Raw genomic sequence first — 15412 nt, 5'->3', positions numbered from 1 at the left:
GAGCGCTCAGCAGTTTGGGTTTTCGATATTGGGCCAGAAGGGGAGAAGGATCTATCCCCAACACCATTGAGGTGGTCTTGTGTGGGCCTCTAGCTTATCCGGTGTGGTTGTACGGGGTCGGTGCGTATACTTGTGTCGGTGAACAGTAAATAAATGTAAGGAAAGTAGAGAGATATATACACACAAATTTATATAGTTCGGCACTGAACTTACGTCTTTGGGAGTTTTGGGATGAGAGAATCCACTATAATAAGATTATTTTACAGTCTCTCATCCTCACTGTACAATAATGTTTGTAGGTCGCTCTTCCATATCTAGACTCTATCACTGGAACTCATGTCTTGAGATTGAAGAAGCCTTGCCCAAAAATATATTGAAGTGGTAAGTCCTTTACCTTTTATCTTATGTCTTTCCTTACTTTATATCACATCACTTTTCTTACTTTATGTCATATCACTTTTCTTTATATTCCATCTATCTTTTTTTCCTGACCTACCCCTAATGCCATATCTCCCCTTCCCTCCCTTTCACTCCCTTAGTTCTCCTTTTATTTTTTTTCTCTCTTCTTTTATCCTTGATGACTCTTTGATGGCCTGCGCATTAAGAAACATTTTTATAATATTTTATCCCTCAACGCATCGGACACTATACGTACGGACTAAAGACTGATGTTTTTTTTTTTTTGGTTTTTTTGAAATGCCAAGATGAGAATGATGTTCATCTGAAGAATGTTGGAAGTAATTTGAATCAACAGTTGCGTGTTGCGTGTAACTTCGTTATAACCTTCTATCCCATGACATATCCTTACCCTCATGATACTGTCGATTTCTGTCAGAAAATGGTCCTAAAATCCATTGCTTACTTGATTGTCACTTGGGCATAAAAAATCATTCACGTCACTTTTCCAAACTGTTGATGATTATGGTAGACTTATTACCAAACCCCTTACCAATCACAACCTGAACCGTGGAGGCTTTAAGGTCACGAGTGGTTTGTCTCCCTCCTACCTAGCCAAGCACATAATGTGAAAGCGATGATTTTTTTATTATTATTTAATAAATATTTTAACTAATTTAATAGAATTAAATTTATAAAATTATTTTTATTATTAATTAAATATAACATGAAATCATCATAAATTTGACACAATCTTAACCATAAGAAATTATAACTTCATTTTCAACCCTAAGAGCGTTGGCAATAATTTATTTATTTTTATATTCATCTTCATATTTACATGATATCTTTTTAAATTAGTCTATATTAGATTATGTATTTTTAAAATTTTACATAACTATAAATAGTATTTATTCAAGTTTGAAGAACCATAATTCACTCTTCAAATATTATTTTACTATTTTTTATCTCATACTCATTAAAATCAATTTTGTAAAATTTGTAGTAATATGATTGTGATATATTAAGTTTATATTAAGTTAATGATACAAAATATTTTTTTAGTATATATTAATATTTATTGATAAAAGTAATCATTTTGATATATAAAATTGAAAATATTTAAATATATAGAATTTGTATTTTTGAACACATTGTGTTAATTGTAAAATATATAAAAATAATAATTTTAAGAAAAAAATAAAGAAAATAATAATATTTTATTGTTATTTGGTTCAAAAATATATAATCCAATGTAAAAATTTTTCTTTATATGGAAAATTAATTTTTAAAAGTTGTGATTTTAAAGATCCATATAAAAAAATTAATGCTAGTGCGCTTAGCATAGGCTTGAACTTACAATATATAGGACCTCTATTTTGGCCATTTTTTATGTGGTTTTTTCTGTATTTAATTTAGATGAATCTTTTGTCTTTTTTTATATATATATATATATATATTGATTATCTATTAAAATTCATCGTCAGAATTAATTTAAATTCTGTCTGACATCAATTTTAATTTTTCTCTCCAATTTTTACATGTGCCCACGTAGAAAAGCATTCTTTCAAAATTTAAAATGGAAATATTACATCAATTTCTCCTAATTTTTCTCAAAGATTAGAATGATCACAAGATTATAGAGATTAAATGAGTATAGAGAGAGAGAACAATTATTATGAACTTATAACAAATTTATTTATCCATTATTCAAATTCTGGTTTATTTAAAATTAAATAAATAAAATAAAAATACCAGATAAGCGAAAGCTGTTAGATCATTATTGGTTTTGAAGGGACCCATCCTGGTCGAGAGAGAGGTCCCCAAATGGTGGGATATGATTGGAGAAGAGGTCCCTCCGGCTAGAGGGTAATCTGTAGGTAAGATTAACAAAGCTCTTAATAATGGAGTATCAATAAATCATCAAAAGAAGTGGGACCCTTTCGTGTCAGTGGCTCTTACCTAAACGATGAAGCTCTGGATTGTCTCGACCTTTGAATCACATGTAATTTGCTGATTTCGTGCAGTACCGAACGGGCCACCTCTTTTGGAGGTGTCGGTGCTAACTTTTATAAATCTAGTTTTTATATAAATTTTTTTTAAAATTTACTCCATATAAATAAAATTATATATTAATATATGTATTAATATTATTTTTTTTATAATTAAAATTTAAATTAATATTATTTTTAATAAAATTTAATTTTTAATTAATCACATTAAATTAATATACATATTAGTATTTAATTATATTTGTAACTAGATTTTTTTATTTATATAAAAATAAAATATTTCGAATTTAAATTTTTCATTTAAAAAATCGAATCATATATCATCGCACTCTTGATACTAACTATTATATATTTAAGTAAACTACAAATAACATTTTATTAGAAGATTTTATATATGCTTGGCATCTAGAAGATCAATTAAAACGAACATAGTGCATCTTTACCTTATAAAATTTATCAATTTACATCCTAATTCCACATAGGCCATTTTGATGAATGAAACCTCCGAGCTATGAAAATCGACACATTGCACTCCTAAAGTGTAAAAGAACCGTGCTTTATATTCTTAATCAATTAGAATTATTGAAATTATGAATGAAAATAAGACGAGGCAGCATGATCTTAAGAGCCAAATCTTAATTGATGGCACAAAATATCAATTTGTAATTATATAAGAGTGTACTAGGTTTATTTATTTATTTATTTTTATTTTATCTATATATATATATTGAGAGATTTGGGGATGGGGATCGAACCCTAAACCTCTCTTATAGAGGCTGGGTCTCATGCCATTTAAGCCACATGATTTGACATATTATAAGATAAAAGTTAAATAAAAATATTATAAAGTTAAAATATTATTAAAATATATTTTTTTATATTATTTTTGTTTCGAAGTTTAAAAAAATTGAATTGTTTATTGTATTTTGTTTAAAAATTTGATAAAATTATAATAATTAGAGGAATGAGATGAGTTGAAATGATTTTTGAAAATAAACGAGACCTTAACGTGTCACTTTGGATAATTTGATGTGCAAAACTTTAAACTTTTGTAGTTTTTTAGTGCAAGTGTATATATCTCAAAATGTTAAAAAAAGTTGTTACTCGTTATCCCACATGACATATACCATATACATAGATTTCTACTCTCTCTCTTTCTCTCCTTCCTATATCCATCCATCTTATTTATGAATGTAGTTGTTTTTGCTTAGTTTTATTTTATTTTATTCAAAGCTAAAAAAGACAAATCTAACAACTTTCTAGTAACTCCCAATAGACATGTGTGGCATAAGCAGACTCCCAAATTGCAAATTGTCTGGAGGAAATGGGTGGTTTTGCAAAAATACCATGCGTGGTCCTCATGTGCCACTCCTTTAAGTCAGCTCTTTTCATTACAAACGCCAGATCATCAAACTTGCCACTACTAATTCTTTTAGATCTAACTTTTGTGGTTGAAAAGAGACCAACGTATTGCTTTCAAGCGTTATTACGGATTTTGAAGTCTAACAGAGTTGGTCCAACTGTAATCCATCAACATCTATTTTATTACTTTTCCTTTTACTTTTCTTATTGTTAATTAAAATAAAAATATACTTCATCTATCATAATTGTGTCTATAGAGGTTGGGTCCTCTTATTCTATAAATGGTGATGTTGAGTGTCTATTTAAGTAAAGAGTGTTATCTCTTGTATATTTCTATGTAGAAAGTATCAGTAGTAGTGAAAACTAAACCAGTCATAAAAAGAAATAGTGTATTGGTAGAGTTCTAAATATATTATTTTAGTTTATGATGTTATGTATGATATAACAACATTCCAGAATGTATTCGGTTTTGAATATAAATCTTTTGATAAATGAATGATGACAATTTCTCTTAAAAAAATAAAAAAAAAAATTTACAACACAAAATGCTGGTCTAGACCTATGTGACCAAATAAATCATCTAGTTTTCTGCAGGAACTTGGAGCTTATTGGATGCTCAAAATCCATTACCATCTACCAACATGTTATAGAGGTCCATTAAGGAAAAAAAAAAAAAACACGTGTTGTGGAGGCCATTAATCCCTTCCTTAAAAAGGCTTACACAACTGGAAAAAAAACAAAAAATAAGAAATAAAAGAAAGTTAAAATGCTAGCTTATAAGTTATTTTCCATTAATAAATTCTCATAGTTTAAATTTATAGTTTTTTTTAAAAGAGGGATGCCATTCATCATCATATACTATACATTTTATATATTTTAAAATTACTTTTATTTTTATTATTTTTTATTTTATTTTATTTTTATTAAACTAATTAAGTTGTTCTATTTATTATCTATATATTATGTATTTATTATATAAAACATAAAAAAATTAAAATAAATATAATATATAACATATAGAGAAGAAAGGTAGAATTATTATTTTTAAATATTCATATGGGTTTGTCTATTAATATATTTTCGTCGACATGCAATAATGATCTCTTTCCAATTTCGTAATTTTTTATTAAATCAAACTCGATCGTTGTTGACCTATCAGCCATATACCTTCTTTCTTTTCACGTAGAGATTATAATTTTACTCTAATCCAATGAGATCACTAGCCTTTATTACTAGACATGTCGGCTTTTAGGGACTAGACTGTTAACTGTTAACACCCTTTCAAACCCAAACCTGTTTAATTGATATTTAATGATCATATTTACATAGATATCCCTAAAAGTATATTATACCGTATTTAAGTTTTAGTTAGCTTTAAAAAGACCAAAAACCCCATGCAGATCTGGAAAGAGAGGCAACAAATAGCATATAACTGAATAGGCTGGTTCCCCGCCCCACCTCGGCCCCCACACCCGCCTGGGTCTGGGGGCAATTTTTGCACTGCACCTCGACACTGCCTCTATCCCGTTCCGCCCGCATCCGTTGAACGAACGAGCGTATTTTTTCCCGTAATTCCATAACAAAATATACAATAAAGATGCCCCGGCCACAAAAATGACAAAGGCGGCGAGAATAGATGTTTCCATGACCATGAAACAGAAGTTCCTCCATAAAAATGACAAAGAATATAAAATAGAATAAAATAAAAAATAAAACCAAAATTCTATACACAATCATTTTTACGTATTTTTTTATTTACTTTACTAATATGATTGACTGTGTCATTTTTTTAAATATAAAATAATTATTTTAATCAATTATATTAATAAAATATATAAAAAATATATAAAAATAATTCTACGTAAGAGAATTCGATAGCGGATTGGCTAGATAACAGGTTATGGGCAGGCCGAGTAACGGATAACCTGTTATCAAGACCTGTAAGTAATGGTGCAGTAATTTTTTACAAGGCTCGTTAGAACTTCATTCTCTAGATGGAGGCAATTTAGGTAGAATTTAAAATTTAATAATCATGCTTTTTTTTTTTTTTTTTTTTTTTTTGTTTAAAAGAAGGATAATGTCCGAGATCCAAACAGAAGTTAGTTAATTGCTCATGGAGAAAACCCTTGAGACAAATAGGCTCATATGGGTTTGAGGCTTTAAGGATGCCCACATGTCATACCTGCCCGGCTGCCCCTACTTTGGATCCAATTAAAGCCCTAACCAACACCATGCCTTGCCCATCAACGACAGCCCATGTGCAATCTACACCGATTCTTCATCCAAAGGTCCTGATTTCTTTTATGTGATTCAAAATTTTTCATCTGATCCGTATGATTGGGAATCACCAATCTTCAATATGGGCGGCTAAGCTCTGTCCCAAACTTGTCTCCAAAATGTAAGTACATGGCCTCAATTGTGCTGTTCATGTGAGAAACACCCTTAGCTGCTAATGTCCAAATTCACAAGGTAATTAGATGCCTTTGCACGCCCCATCCATGCATACTGCTCTCCCCCACTCTTTCTTGGTGCGTGAATCTACTTTCTAACCAAAGGGAATCCAAAGTTTCCAAACTCCCTAATAAAAAAATAATGATGCATCCACAAAAAATTAGATGCTAGAATTACAATATTCTCAAATGTATAGATCATGATGACAAGTGGTGAAGAAATTAAACTTTATTATATTATAAAGAACTTAAAGAATAACGTTATAATATTAATTAATGCAATTTTCTTGCAAACTAGCTTCATCATTTGAGATAGTAGATAATCATGATCTACATATATATATGTTACTTTTGCGATGTCATCATATATTATATGAATTTTGTGATAAATTCATCAGAAATGGAGAGTTGTTTATTAATAAGCATGACAATGATGGTGCTTCAAGAGAAAGGTGCATGGGTGATAAGCATGGCACTCGAGAGGTAAAACCCCTTTGGTGAATAAGTCAAAATCGTATTATATGGATCGAGTACTGTAAGATCTATTTGGGAGCAAATAATGTGCCATGCACGCGCTTCAAGTAGAGATGGTAATGCATATTTCTCTATTTTCGTAGACAGTTTCCATTAATTAACCTTCATCACTGTCTTTCCATCTCCAACTCTATATAATACGCCCTGATTACCAATATTAGCTAGGCATGCCACGCATTTCTCTGCCTTTTCCCCCTAGGAATTATACTCCCAACCTCGCCGGAACATAGAATAATTTATTGTGAAGTTGCAAACTCAATCTGGTTTTGGTATCATAACCGATTGTTGGGTTTCAAAATTTGATAGAAACATCTTGAAAAGTGGGAAGAAAAGTGTTTCATTAATATCTATCTAAGTTCGTCCCAAAATGGAAGGATGTATGGCGTTCGACAAAGAACTCAACCTTGAGGCCACAGAGCTTAGATTAGGCCTACCCGGCATCAAGGAGTCAGAAAAGCAACCATCTAGTACCATCAAGAGCAACAAAAGAGCATTTCCCAACATGGATGAGAAGTCATGCGGATCTAAGGACAGTTCTAAAGCGTCACACGCACAGAAATGCAACCAAGAAATTGCTTCACCCTCCAAGTAAGCACTTTTTATGTTCAATTTTGATGTTACATGAAACCTTGTATTATATATTGTTTGTAATTTTTGAATATTAAAGTTCTTATGTTTTGGCTACAAGAGCTAATCTGGTTGATAGACATGTCTTATTATTATAGGGCACAAGTTGTCGGGTGGCCACCTGTGAGATCTTACCGGAAAAACTGTTTCCAAGCAAAGACAATGGAGGCTGAAGCCGCCGGCGTGTACTTGAAAGTTAGCATGGACGGAGCTCCTTATCTAAGGAAGATTGATTTGAAGATCTACAAAGGATACCCGGAGCTCCTCAAGGCCTTGGAAGACATGTTCAAGTTCAGTATGGGTATGCGCATCTTCATCTGAACTTGCATCAGTGCATGGTGGAGAATTAAAAAAATGGTTATAATTATAATTATTCTAATTTTTTTTATTCCTCATTTCCTTTTGTTCCTTCTTCAGGTGAGTATTCTGAGAGTGAAGGCTACAATAATGGCTCAGAGTTTGTGCCGACTTATGAAGACAAAGATGGAGATTGGATGCTGGTTGGAGATGTCCCATGGGAGTAAGTTCTCTTCTTTAGTACCTATCTGATCTCAGTTTACAATTTGTTCTAAAAAAAAAGGAAAAAAAAAAACAAAAAAAATAAATGACGAAAAATTTATTCTAATAGTCATTTTTGTTTGATTGCAGTATGTTTATATCCTCGTGCAAAAGGCTGAGAATCATGAAGGGGTCAGAAGCTAGGGGCTTGGGTTGTGCTGTGTAAAGTCCCATAATTTAGAGCCAGTACCATTAAGGACGGTGAAGAAAAGGAGATCCATTTCTCTTGAAGATCACCGAACGCTAACTTTTTATCCATGAAGAAAGTGATCAGAAAGGGAAAAGAGAAAAAAAAAAAAAAGAAAAAAAAAGTGCATGCACGTTGTATAGTTTCCTAAATTTGCTTTGGTATGAATTGTATAAAGTTTCGAGAAATATACTTAATTACTATATACGTTCCACATGAGTTTCTTTGTTCCACGTTCGAGTACTACTATGCATGAAGGAAGTTGTAGTCCAAAACTTGTGTTTCAAAAAAGTAATCTCAACGTTGTGGGAGATATGGAATTAATCACATGAGAAGAGGTTCATTTTTTTGGGTGTGGTTGTGCCAAAAGATCATACTAGCATCGATCGATACTATATGCGTAATCTAGCACCAATGAGACGGAGAAAAAAAGGATATTGAGATATTTGAGACTACAGAGATGGATCTAGATCATAGGGGAGACGAGCACGGCGAGAAAGATTAGAGAAGAAAACATGTAGTTCTTAGATCAAGAAATGATACCGGCACAAAGAGATCTCATAAAAGTAAATTTATAAATTGATTGTAAAGTTATTTTATTGTAAAGTAGATTTTATCATATGAAGCGATGTTAGTTTGTAAAGTTATTCTTATAAAATATCTTTATGACTAATTAAGCTACTGTTTGGATTTGGAAAGTATCTTATATCATCATTACAACTTTTTTAAATTTTTATACAAAATATGATAAACAATTCAACTTTTCTAAATTCCAAAACAATATTAACAAAATTTTATTCAACTTTCATTTTTCATTTTAAACCATCTCATATCTGAATCCAAACCAGCCATGATTTTTGTCTAGTTAAGAAAAATAAAAAAATTATCAAGCCCATCTTATTAATCAATCATGCGCGCAGGAAAAGAAAAACAAAAGTAGTTGTAGAAACAAACAATGAACCCGAGGCAACAAGCATTCAAAAACTATATGTACACATGATTTAACAAAATAATATAACTAAATGGCCGGATCCCATTTTACTGAAAGCAAAGGACCACTCGAAAGCGCAAACCAAAGTTAACAAACCACCATTTATATAGAAAACGAGTTTGCCATGATTTAACATTTCAAAATAGCCCAAAAAATTGCACTTTGAGTCAGGTGAGAAAAAAAAGGAAAGAATGGGAAGGGAGAGCTTACATTGGGGATTGAAGAAGCTAGAGAAGGGAAGATCCATTACATCCACATTAATTGCATCCGAAACTAAAAACGTAGAAGAAAGGATGCCTGATTTTCCGGCTGCATTAACAAAATCCAGTAAAAATCTACACTAAGCCAAACCTGATAGCATAAAAACCAATAACCCTAGCTTAAACAACCTAGCTACCCCAAATCCAGAAGAGGTAACCAGTAAAACATTAACCAATATGTTGAAGGATTTTTCCGCTTTAATGGTATGGCCAGGCAGCCCTCTATTCTTATATTATGTGACAGTTCTTGGTGGTGGTGTGCTTGGAGTGCCCTTTCATAGCTTAGGTAATGATATTTTGTTGCAAAAAAAGAAGATAATTATTTACATGGTTCGGCACTGAAATCTACATGCACAGGTCTTGGGTGTAAAATTCATTATAAGCATGATTAAATACAAGTTCTCTCATTCTTTCCGGTAGTCCCTTCAAACCTCAAAGGAAGCAGCTCGATCTCCCTCCTTCCCCTTACTTTATATATGTCTTGTTCTCCAACTTTTTGTCACATTTTCCCTTTATATTTGATCAAGCCTTGACATTGTCAGACCATCTAATTCTCCCTTCCATTCTAGCATGGACGAAACTAGAAATCTAATTTAGGGGGCCAAATTACATGTAAAAAATTGTCTAAAAATATGACATAAATTCATATATAATAATAATAATAAAAAAAGTACATGTCGTCAAAGTACAAAGTTTGAACGAAAAAAAAGGAGTAAAATATAAGCAATTATGTTAATTGAACTAATCGTTCTTTCATTGAATAAAATTAGTCAATTATGGCATCTATTCTAAATCTTTTAAGAATTTCCTTCTCAATGTAGACCAAATTCACAACATTTAAAATGTCCAGAGCTTTTTGAATAAGCTCTTTTGTACTTGAGACCAAATTCACAATATTTAAAATCTCCAGAGCATTTTTTTTCTTTGTAAACATTGACAAAGACTATCAGCGATCCCCATAATATTTCCCTTTATCAAATGGAAGATAAATATAAATTCATATGGTGTTATCATATCATAAGCTGAGGAAAGTATCCCACGTTGGCTATAAGAGCTTCCTTCATCAATAATATTTTCTAAAACTAAACAAGTTGTACAAAACATTTTTATCAATCCATAAAATGATGAAAATGGAAATCTCACCTTGTATCTCCAACGTGTTTTAATGTTCCAATTTGATTAAGCCCTATACCAATCTCAACTTCATTAGTTGTAGTCAACTTGGTAGTTTCACTTGCTTGAGCAGCACATAATTCATCATTACATTTATAGGAAGCTCCAATAATATTAATAATGAAGGTTAACTTAGAGAAAACCTGGTGCATGGGGATAACCTCCCTTAAGGTTGCAATCAGAGCTAATTGTACTTTGTGTAATAAACAGTGTATGTAATATGCATATGGGTAATCATATAAAAATAGAGCTTGCAAACCATTCCACTCACCTCACATATTACTAGTGTTGTCACCTTGACCTCAAATATTTTAAATGTTGAGATTATGATGAGATAAAAAATTAGATATCTCATTCTTTAGAGTTCATGCAACAATATTGTCAACATGCACAAGATTAATAAACCTCTCTCGAACAAATCATTTTCTATAAAAAAGTCTTAAAACAATAGTTATCTATTTTTTTAGACTCATCACATGTTTCATCAACAATAATACAAAACTTGGCATGCCCAATATCATCATAAATCACACTTCTAACTTTTCTTGCAAAATCTCTTTTTGAATTTCTGATGAGATATATTTGGCATTTTGTTGGCTGGACATTTTCAAAGACAAATTCTTCAACATTTTTATTATATGAGGTTAAAAATTTCAACATCTCAGTAAAATTACCTCAACTCTCAATATTTAAGCTTTCATTCCAACCTCTTAAAGCAAATGCTTCAAAAGTGAGCCATCAAATAGCATCTATTAAAGCCTGAATTCGAAGTCAATTCTTCAAAATTTTTTATGTTGTTTATCGATGTATCACTCTGTTAGTATGCTACAATTGGTTAATCAAATCTTCACAAGCTTTGTTAGCAACATTATGTGGTGAACTAAAGTCTTTACTCACATGACACAAAAAGGCAACATCTTATCCGTTGTTAACTATTTCCCAATTGCGAAAGCACTCTACCATCACTACAAGAAAATTACTTATTTGCGACTAGTTATTTCCAATGAAAATGAGTACTTCCGATTAAAATGAGTATGTTTTCGTCTAAAATAGTCAATTTTGTTGCAAAAAATTAGTCACAAATACTCATTTTTCTTGTAGTGCATAAATGCATTTGAACTAAAGAACTCTTGAGTAGTTTTGGAGAACATTGCATAAGATTTTGAGGTTGCATTTGGATAGTGAGGTAATCTTAGATATTCTGAGAATATCTAATGATAAAAGGTAATGAAAAGTAGGTAAAAAGTAATAATAAAATAATAAATAGTAGTGGACTACTCAAACAGAGCCTAAGTGTCAATATTTGTAGTAGAAGTAGGTTCAACTTATGAAATATCTACATCTTTTTTCTTAAAAAAGGATTCAATATTTTTTTGTTTGTCAATATCATTTAGTCTAAATCCTTCAAAATAAAATAAATAAAATGACGAGTTGACAACTCATAAAATTAAGTGCAAAGCTAGTTTAATCAATTTTTGATATGGGAAGACTTATATATTCTTAAATATTTCAAATGCATATAAGACACTCCTTTAGTAATTTTTGTATTATTGTGATTTATGATGGGCTTGCAAATACTAATATATTATGGCGATTTTTTTTATTTTTTTATTTTTGCAATAGAACTAAAATTGCTGGGAAAAGCCAGTTACTAGTAGTGAATTCATGTCCAACATCAATCCTACTAAAAATGATAATGAAATTTCAATCATAATTAAAAAGAAGTAGATGCTTAAGATATTCTGTTTGGCATGCGTTAATTAAAAGAGCAACATGCAACTAAACAAGGTATAGACCTGAATACATTTAAAAGAAAATTATATAACCATTCATCGATAAAGACTTTTAATTTGAGTTTTTGCCTAATTTAAGCCTTGATCACTTTATATGTGGTACGGTTAGTGTAATATCCTAGGCCCAAGGGTGTTTTAACACAAGCCCAATTTCAAGGCCCAAGTCCATAAAAAAAAACTTAGAAATATTTTCTTTTCCTTCTTTCCCCCTACCCGGACGTTTCACTTTGTCTCTCTGTCTACGTCTCTCTCTCATCCTCAATTAGTTTTTGCTACACCGCGATCTCTATCTCATCCTCAATTAGTTTCTGCTACAGCCCAAGCCTTACCCTGGTGTCGTGCACAACATTGCATGAAGCCACTAGTAAGTCCTCTCCTCCATCTCCTTCCCTCTCTGTCACTGTCTTGCTCTCTTTCTCACCTCCTTGTTATATCGCAACCAAATCGGGTGCTATTGTTGACCAAACCCTACATGACGAGCATGCCGCTGACTACACTATCGCTCGAGCTCTGCCACCACAAGCCTTGTTGAGCCACTGTGACTACCCAAGACCCTGCTTGGGATTTGGTGGAGGTTGAAGTGTCAGGACATATAACATAAGGTCACATACTATTTTTTTTAGGGGCCAAAGGTCATATATCCAATAGTGACCCTATCTCAATTTTATTAATAACATTCACTTATGGCGGAGGAATATTGTAGCAACAAGATAGACACTTGGGATTTATAGATAAGACAAAAAAAAACAATCCCAAGCATCATACCCAAATAAAACAATCAAACCAAACCAATAAAAGAATCTAAACAGGCCTATAAGGAAAACAAGTGAATTCTAAAAGCCTATATAGAAAGCACAAAGAAATCTACACAAGCTTAATACACAAAAAAAAAAAAAAAAAAAAAAACCAAAATCGAAGCACACAACCAGCTAAGTCATATGCCCCTTTTACATGACTGTTAACATGCAATACACCTAGCTTGTTTCTAATAGCATGCAATAATTATAGTGGTTGTATCTCAGCTCACTAACACATTGACCAATGGCAATAATAACAAGGCTAGCACACCCCAAAACAATATCAAGAACCATTTTTATTTAAAAGTAACATATTTTTATTTACAATAAATCAATTTCTCAGTAACATTTCCACACTTTTTGTTCACTGTCCAAAATCAAGAACCATGATAAAGTTCATTGCAATAATTTCCTTAATACAATTATACACATATTTCTACAATCTACACAATCTAAAATCAATAATCAAAGTCAATAACATTATATAATTCTATGTAACTGAAATTCTTAAATTTAAAATCTTAAAATTACCATTTGCAATTGATGTTGCGACTGCAACGTGAAGATGCAGGGATAACTAACTGATCTATTAAACTTGCAACACGTGTAAAATAGAAATAACCTACTGCTTACTTAAAGGAAATATTACAATGACTTGGGGACAAGAAATAGAAATAATGACAAGCATAAACGATAGACTTAAGAAAAATGATAGGGTTACTACTCCACTTTAATCCATCTATTACTCTTTTTGTATTTGATTTTTTTTAAAATTTTTTATTTTATTTAATGATTAAGGAAGTGAATATTAGTAAAGTTATATATTTTTTTAATTGTTTCTTAGTGATTAAAGATGTTAAAAAGATACTTAAAAGAAAATGAAAAATTGAAAATAAAAAGACTTAAAATGCACTTGAGTAGTGAATGGATAATGATAGGATTACTCGACCCTAGACTCAATACTTAGACGGCAACACTTGAAAATACTAAAAGGTTCCTCCAAACGCTGTGTCCTGGCCAGATTATTGAAACGGTGAACTCCACTCCAGCTAATGGCTTCTTTTACACTGCGTTTAGAGTTTCCCCCCATTTCCTACCTTTTCCAAACCCTTCTCTAGAAGATGTCATAACAACTTCCGATTTGATGGGAAAAAAGTTATTCACATTTTTGTTTCTATTTTATTTGATTAACTTCTATCTAATATATGGGGGGCTTCTGTGTGCTCGTCCCGGGACAGATGCACCATGCTGCTGGGCTGCAGCTTGCAGATCCTAGCTCATCCCGGCTCTACTCCCCAACGGCGCGCAGATGGGGCACGATGCTTATGCTTGGGCTCACGCATGGCCTCCTTACTAAAAACTGCAGTAGATTCTATCAATCTTCAACTCTGTTGTATTTGGATGTTAGATAATGAAATGGAGATAGCTAGAAATGATGTGAAGAAAAGAAACCACTTGGTGTTCTCAATGTAAATTATGCTTCTTATATAATTTGTCTAGTACCCTGGATCCTCTCTCTGTTTGCAATAAAAAGATGATCAGTACTGGTGTCTTTTTAGTTTTTTAACCCCCACCAACTCAATATTAAAATCTTTGTAGAGCTTCATTTCTGAAATTTGAAGGTATCTATACACATTCATACTGTGATGATCTGTCTCTGAATCAATGTCTTGAGCTGCTTGTACAGTTAGTGAGACCATATATGTTGGGATCCACCTATTATTAAGTGGAAAATGATAGCATTACTATTCCATTATTACTTATTTACTACTATTTTTTTATTTGATTTTTTTATAATTTTTTATTTTACTTAATGATTAAGAAAGTAGATAGTAGTAAAGTTATATCACTACAAGAAAATATGTCTTTTCCAGCGCCACTAATAGTCGTAAATAACCCAAAAAACGCTGGGATAATTATTTATAGCGTTTTTTGATACGCCGGATGTTAGTCGCATTTGTATACTCACTTGTAAATTAAACTAGCGATAGACCAAAAACGCTGCAAATATTCCACTATTTACAGTGTTTTCTCACGCTGCAAATAATCAAAAAAACGCTGGTAATATCAGTTTGCCTGTGACCATAAAACGCTGAGAAAAACATTCTGCAGCGTAGCTTCAATGTTGCAAATAATACAAAATTCGCTGCAAATAAACTGGATTATTTCCATCGCTGTCAAGCAACGCTGCCACTATCAGTACATTATTAATAGCGTTTTAAAATTACGCTGCAAATAAGTTTATTAACAGCGCTATAAAACGCTGTAAAAG

The 15412-nt window shown here is 31.7% G+C and overlaps 1 protein-coding gene across 1 annotated transcript; it reads left to right on the top strand.

Moving 5' to 3' along the window:
* Window positions 1–6894: 6894 nt before the first annotated feature.
* LOC122316713 (auxin-responsive protein IAA4-like) lies at window positions 6895–8340 on the top strand. The gene is made up of 4 exons (XM_043133451.1): window positions 6895–7342; window positions 7480–7682; window positions 7799–7901; window positions 8030–8340. Exons 1-4 carry the CDS (start codon window positions 7122–7124, stop codon window positions 8103–8105), a joined length of 603 nt encoding a protein of 200 aa, XP_042989385.1. The 5' UTR covers window positions 6895–7121; the 3' UTR covers window positions 8106–8340.
* Window positions 8341–15412: the final 7072 nt, after the last annotated feature.

This window comes from Carya illinoinensis, chromosome 7, assembly GCF_018687715.1.
Source record: "Carya illinoinensis cultivar Pawnee chromosome 7, C.illinoinensisPawnee_v1, whole genome shotgun sequence".
NCBI classification, from domain to species: Eukaryota; Viridiplantae; Streptophyta; class Magnoliopsida; order Fagales; family Juglandaceae; genus Carya; species Carya illinoinensis.
This window is presented reverse-complemented; position numbering and strand designations above follow the sequence as displayed.

Excerpts from the sequence above, each read along its gene's own strand:
- LOC122316713 (XM_043133451.1), top strand. The coding sequence starts at position 7,122 with ATGGAAGGATGTATGGCGTTCGACAAAGAACTCAACCTTGAGGCCACA. Across the intron at positions 7,343-7,479 it reads GAAATTGCTTCACCCTCCAA|GGCACAAGTTGTCGGGTGGC; the intron begins GTAAGCACTTTT and ends TTATTATTATAG. Across the intron at positions 7,683-7,798 it reads CATGTTCAAGTTCAGTATGG|GTGAGTATTCTGAGAGTGAA; the intron begins GTATGCGCATCT and ends TTCCTTCTTCAG.